At 40.3% G+C, this 7,194-nt stretch overlaps 1 protein-coding gene across 4 annotated transcripts in view; it reads left to right on the top strand.

The window, feature by feature from the left end:
- The first annotated feature begins 2,073 nt into the window (after nucleotides 1-2,073).
- map4k2 (mitogen-activated protein kinase kinase kinase kinase 2) overlaps nucleotides 2,074-7,194 on the top strand; it is a 43,231-nt gene continuing 38,110 nt past the window's right edge. For all 4 annotated transcript variants that reach the window (XM_022747827.1, XM_022747825.1, XM_022747826.1 and 1 more), the window contains exon 1: nucleotides 2,074-2,395. In XM_022747827.1, the coding sequence (XP_022603548.1) occupies nucleotides 2,303-2,395 (93 nt within the window). In that variant the 5' untranslated portion in view covers nucleotides 2,074-2,302. The remainder of the gene's footprint in view (nucleotides 2,396-7,194) is intronic.

Raw genomic sequence — 7,194 nt, 5'->3', positions numbered from 1 at the left:
CCTCCGTTGTCTGAAGTGCAGCACATATAACTTCATGTTGTACTTTGTAGACGAGAGACATCAGGAGCTTTCTCACCAGCCAGAGTCAGTAATAGTAAACTAACCAGCCAGCAGCCACACTGATTTCAAATGAAAACCTGCTAGCTAGCTAACGTCACCAGCCTTACATCATTAGATTGTTCATACTGATGCATCAGTGGATTAGCAGCATTTCACTGCTGTAGCTGGTCGAGGTGGAGCTGCTTGTAAATGTGAACTCAAAGGGAAAAGGTATATTTAGTTTTTCCTCTCTTTTCCATTAACAAGTCATTTCCTTAAGTTTACTTTCTTTTAATCTTTGATGTGTTACTGTGTATAGTTTTTATTGAAATGTAAATACAGATCATATATGTTAATAAACCATTCTGTTGACAGCGTTAAAAAGTCTTCTTTGCCTGCTGGAGTCTCAGCTGGACGTCACTGCATTATCTCCATCTACAGACAGTCTGTGTGACTGATGAAGATCTAAACTATGTGACCCTGTCAGCGTCATGCTCATCATCTCTTCTTCATCCTCAGTCTCTGAGATCTTTGTCGTGAGACATCACCTGAGGGGTTCACACACACCGTTTCCAGCTACACTGTGAATGTCTGAACAAGGACAACACATTGATTTCTGTTAAAGGTTAGTTAAAATAGATTGTGTTTGTTCATAGTTGTAACTTCATTGTTCATTGGTTCACTTCCTTTTTCTTGTCACTGTATCAGGGCGCAAGTTCTCAGGTGACTGAGCTGAACACTGTGGTGTCTGTACACTGTAAAAAATCTGAACACAAAGGTCATGTCCTACATTCTGCAGATCAGTGGTACAGGAGTCCAGCTCTCTGACAGAGGAAACTACAGCCCAAACACTAGTCTGGAAAAATAAGAACATAAATGAGAGGTCTGTGAGGAATGAGGAAGAGCAGTCTGAAACTGAAACCTTGGTATTTATGTCATGTAACTGCGGCTTTTAGTGGCAGACTGAGCAGAGATGAACCAGTCACAGCAGCCTCATCCACAGCCTAAATATACACAAACACTAAACAAACACAAAAGCCAAAACACGAATAACAAGACATGAAACGCAGATTCAAAAGAACATGGGAGATACGGAGGACTGACACTGCCAAATTCAAAAATAACTAAATAAATTAAATTATTTATTTTATTTACTTTTTCTTTTGTTATTATGTTACTTCATGATGCATTCAAACAATGTGATGTGTGATTGGTCTTTTCTATTCAAACCTTTTGTACCTATTGTAACCAAAGGTAATGAATCTACAGAAGCCTAATGCATTCACTTGAGAAAAAAATTCTGCCGTTTTCCTGAATCAACGATATAATTATCCCAGACTTCTGAAATAATGATCTTGTTAATTCAGAAAAAGTGGATTTTTCTGAGAAAAGTTTTCTCTAAAATAATTAAATAAATAAATAATAAAAATTCCTCAGAGTTCTGAGATAATTATTACTTTAATCCAGAAAAACTGAGCAATTTTTTCCTTAAGTTTCATAAGGAAGCATTACACTTTCGTATGAAACTGACTTAAAAGAGATAATACAGAAGCAACTGAGGACCAATGAAATAAATCAAACCAAGGCTTCCCAGAAGTAAATCGATAGATAAATAAATAATAATAACATAAAAACAGGTGTTTTTGCTTTGGTTTGCATCTGTCCGATAACCACGCCCCCTCATTTGAAGATAACAGATGGAAATAAAGAAAGCTAGGAAATAAATGTGGCATTATAAAATAAAAGTCCTCACAAACAAATAAATGTATAATTTTTTATATATTTTTTTTTAAACTAAAATATTTTTCTTTTTGTAAAGACTTTTTCATATGTAATTCATTTTTATTTTCCTGTCAGTACAAACAGCCTGAGCCTCCGTACAGAGTGAACACACAAACAGGGGCTGACTTGTGTTGACATGTTTTACAGTGCGCACTCTCTGCTCATGCGTGATCTGACTCCAGCACCGCTCGGAACTATTCGCACTCAGACGCTTTCTGTGAGAGTGAGTGTGTGTGTGTCTCTGTGTGTGTGTGTCAGTGATCGCGGAGTTGTGTGTCTGTGTCACTGATTAGTCCTGTGTGTGTGTGTGTCTGCCTGTGCGATCGATACTGCAGCAATTAGTCATCTCCAATTAATTCCCATTAACCAGCCGGTTAGAGTGTGTTCATCTGCTGCCGCTTCCTCCTCCAACAGCAGCCGTGATGTGTGAGTAGAAAGCCCGCCAGGCTCAGCCACAGCACCCGGAGAGGTGTCTCCAAACATGGACAGGATAGGGGTGTCATTCCTGGACCCTCTGGATGACTACGAGTTAATTCACAGGATTGGGTGCGGCACCTATGGAGATGTGTTCAAGGTGAGTGAGAACGTTTCCTCGTGTTTTCAGAATTAAAAAAAAATCCTCCTTCAGGACGAAAGATTGTGTCACTGCACAAACACTACAGGGTTTCTCACTTCCTGTCATCAAGGTGAAACTGTGCCTTATTGGAGAAGTGTGTGTTCTCCATCAAGAGCACAGCTGCATAAAGAGAGCTCAGAGCTGAGAGACTCATTATCAGCTCTGAGGGTTAAATTACACACAACAGAGGAGGTGGAATTTCAAAATAATGGTCATGTTCCAAAAATGGTGAAAGTATTCTAATTCATGTTAGTATTGGAGATGGGTGTGTGTGTTGTTGTGTTGTGTGTGTGTGTGTGTGTGTGTGTGTGTGCGTGTGTGTGTGTGTGAGAAAAAAAAAAGCCGTTTAACACTTTCAGTTATTATCAGCTCTTATTATCAGGCAGGTGTTTCACAGAGCACAGTGTCAGCCTGTTGCATCAGTGGTGCCACAGGCTCATGTTGTTTTCACATGGGGGGGCATATATTATATATATATATATATATATATCATAATATGTCAAGTGAACTTCATTTCTAGAACTCATTTAAACACAACTTGAGCTGAACACTGCGCTGCTCAAAGGGCAATTAGTAATTAAAAAAAATAAATAAATAAAAGCAAGTAAAAGAAATGTATAGAATAAGTAAAACACAAGGAATACATAGTAAATATACTGTATACAGAACATGTAAACATGCTGACAAAAACAAGAAACAACAAGGAGCAAATACACAATTATGTACATGACAACGGACTAAAAGGTTAGAGAGCTAAAAAGGCCAGTGAATAAAAACGGGTCTTTAGCCGGGATTTAAAAATAGAGATAGAGGGAGCACATATAGCAGTGACTGCAGAAGCTCTGTCACCTTCTAGTCAGTCGTGATGGTGGGACAGACAGGAGAGATGAGCTTTCAGGAGCTGAGTATCAATGAATAAGGTCTGTGATGTGAGGTGGGGCCTGGACTTTAATCTGCAGGGTCTTAAACTGAATTCTAAACTGAACGGGGAGCCAGTGAAGAGAGGCTGAGACTGAGGTGATGTGCTCATTCTTTTTAGTGCCAGTCAACATCCAGCTGCAGGCGAGATAGTGAAGACTGTTGAAGGCATGGATACAGAGAGTTACAGTGGTCCAGTGGAGGGTGTGATGAAGATGTGGATTACTTTCTCCATATAATTGAAGGACAGTTTAAGTTTAGTTTGGTTCTTAACAGAGGTGATGTGTTTGTCAAGGCAGAACTCAGAATCAAGGATCACACCCAGGTGTTTTGCGTGAGACTTCACATATGGCTTGATGTCTAATTTTCAGTTTATAAATGAAATATCCAGCAGAAGCATCTGCTTTTGATTAATTCCATTTGATTAAGTCACAGTACTGGATGTTGAAAGGATGAATCACATCACGCAGCCTTTGTGTTCATTAGCAAAGTCTCGTGTCGTCTCGTCTCTTCTCACTTGATGATTTGGGTGTCAGGATGCAAACTTCCTGTGCTGTTAACCCGCCCCGGTGCCTTCTGCATCCTGCCCAAGAAAAACAAGAATTTGTATTGTTTCTGTTTCACACCCCAGACGGCATGGCCCGGGCAAACAGCCTTACAGTCCTGGGGCAAAAAAAGAAAAAAAAAAAAGACATGTGGACCCCCACCTCCACCTCCACCTCCACCATGTCTCATTGTAGCCTGATGCCGTCATATAAACAAATGAAACAGATTTATCTTTAAATGTGTGCCATGTGAACTCACAGCAGAATGTTTGTTGAATAGGGGTGGACAATAATGAAGTACATTTACTTCAGTACTGTACTTCCAGTATCTGTACTTTACTTGACAATTTTTTTTTGTAAACTTGTGACTTTTGCTTCACTACACTTAAAAGACCAATGCTGTACCTCTGACTCCACTACATTTCTATGAGGTACTCTTACTTTGAAGCAGAGCTGTGACAGACCATACACTGTGTTCATCACAGGCAGATTCTTCACCTTGTCGTAAATCCATGTTTGAAATTTTAGAAATGAGCGGTGTTTACCACGACCAAACTTCATCATTACTTTAAAAAAAAAAAAAAAATCCAATCACGACCACGGCTGTTCCTTCTGTTGAGTCAGTTGTGTTTTTATGGCCGTTTCTACAGGCTTTGCAGCATACAGTCTTTTTATTGTACAGGTCCTACAGTCAGTCAGTTCATTCAGGTCGTTTCAGAGTCATGAGGTTCTGTAAATGTGGAACAATATTTATATGTTGACATAAAAAAAGGACTTTTGAATACTGAAGTATTCTTAAAATGAAGTGCTCCAGTATTTTAGCTCCAGTGAAAATGTGACTGATCAACTTTCACTTGTTTTGGAGGAATATTTGCTGTGGACTTTGTCACCTCTGGTGTTGAAAGCTCCACAAATCTGTAATGACTTCATGTCTTTATTTACTTTCAATGCTTCCCCCATTCAAACAGGTTTGTTAGCTCCTTCCTGCTGTAAGCCTCTCAACTGTAGAAGGGAGCGCCCGGGTTGGTTTAGCCTGGCTTGTAACTTAGCTGCTAGCTAGCTCTCAGTCTGGACCGCTCTGCTGAGGCATGATGAGTCATTGAAGTGGCGTTTGGAATAACTTTATTCCCCGCCTGGCAGTGAACACAACACCCGCCCTTTCAGTACTTTTATAAGTACTTCTATAACACCTCAATGACTACACACACACACACACACACACACAGGTTACCCACAAGGCCCCTGCCCTGAAAGGAGAAAGCTGGGACAGTGACAGGTTTGTGAAAGAGCTAGAGATTAATTCTGTGACAGTTGTCTTCTTCTGCTCTAGAGGAGGATGTGCATTTATTTTTGAGTTGTCTAAAGTCAGCTGAAGGCCTGTTTCACCAGTACACCTCACTGCAGTTCAGGATTTATCTGTTAGCTTGGACATTGTTGATAATTCTGTGGAGAACCAGGAGCTTCATCTGTCCTTGTTCATAACATTCAGTAACACAGTCTGTAACTTCTGCCTCTAGGTTTCTCTCAATCAAAACAATAACAAAACACGGCGTTGGGTGATGTCATGAAATAGTGTGGGATCATGGGAGTTGTCTTCACCACCGCCGTAAGCTCCTCCCGGTTTGGATTCCTTCAGTGTCAGTGGTTCAGGAAATCAAACAGACAGTTGATTCTAACCATTAAAAACACTGAATGAAGCAGTTTGACATTTAAAGTCAGTGTTTGAGCGACGCTGTACGGAGGACAGAGACTCAGGGAAGAGCTGGAGCTGAGATTGATGCTAACCTTTGTTCTGATTGTTTCTCTGATAACTTATGAAGCAGACGTTCAGCAGGTTTTTACCAGCAGCTGAATGATCCACAGAGGTGTCCTCCTCTCCATAACAAACACACCAGGGGATTAAAACCAGTAGAAACACTGAATAAAGCAGTTTGACTTTAAAACTCAGAGATTCAGCGACGCTCTTCAGTGACACAGGACAGGACGTCTCCAGCAGCTGGGAGCTGAGCTGTCTAACATTTCCTCAGCTTGTTTCTCTGATAACTTCAGATCCAGACGCCCGACGACTAAAATCCTTCATCTGGTTCAAATATAGAGCTGAAAACCACCAAGGTGGAAAAAGTGTATGTGGCTTAAAACTAGATAAAAGTCAATGTTGAGCTTCTGTCAGAAAAACACACTGACACATGATCATACAGGATATGATGTCACTGAATGAAACAAAGCGTTACCATGATTAATATCACAGATTTCTCTGGTTTGAAAATTGATGGAAACATTTGTGACAATATAAGAACACAACTCAACAACATATAGAACATAGGTCGAGTTGTTTTTAGACATTTTACTGTGGAAAAGTTATAGATTATAAATTTGAAGGCTGTGAAATAATAGGTTTGATGTATATAATTGTCAGCAGGTCACTGAGAAAATCCTGCTCATTAAAATGTTTTCAGTTTCTCTTGATAACATAGATAGAGATAAATCTCAGTCATTCCTGTCTAACACTTTGAGTGCAGGATCAAATCTTTCAATGTTGATTTTAAAGGATCGAATCAGTTTTGGTCTCGTCAATCAGCAGAGACAGAGTGACACTGTCACACATCTCTTTTAGATTTGCATTATTTGTCAGCCAGTCTGTTCATTCATGAATCCCACTGTAGACAGCTTAGGGTCTGTACACACCCGCCACATTCATTCAGTCAGTACTGGATAGGTTAACTGTCAGAGGAGGAGGAGTAGCGACGATGTTTAGAACAGTAACTGAAACATGACTTCACATATACAGTGACCCCGCCTCCAGCTGTTCTCTTCTGTTCTGTAAGGAAACCTCAGAGTCAGGTTTGCTCTGTTTAAACCAGGTTCCATCAGGACCAGGATATGGGGGTCAGTCTGTGATACAGAATCTTCAGCTGATCTCATTTAAATTGATTAAACAGACTTCTGATATTTAAATGTATCAACCCCAGGACATTTGGGGGTTACCCGCAAATTTCCAGAGTTATAACTTGTACAAGAAACAGGCTGGCGGTGTTTTTACGAGGGCCGTTAGTGATCAGGTGTGTCAGACACAGAGACTGAGGGTGGAGGTCAAGCTGTTCTGTGTGTCACACCTTCACAGGAACGTAGTGTGAGTTCTATGTTCATGGATAAAAGATGAGACCCAGCAGGATTTGGGTGGAGGTGAAAAACCTCATTAAATATCATATTGACATTTGTAATCCAACATTATCCTCCAGACCAGTGGTTCCCAACCTGTGGGCCACGAAGGTATAAGTTGGCCAACAAATCATT

Source organism: Seriola dumerili, unplaced genomic scaffold (genome assembly GCF_002260705.1).
Source record: "Seriola dumerili isolate Sdu_G_001 unplaced genomic scaffold, Sdu_1.0 BDQW01000111.1, whole genome shotgun sequence".
NCBI classification, from domain to species: domain Eukaryota; kingdom Metazoa; phylum Chordata; class Actinopteri; order Carangiformes; family Carangidae; genus Seriola; species Seriola dumerili.
This window is presented reverse-complemented; position numbering and strand designations above follow the sequence as displayed.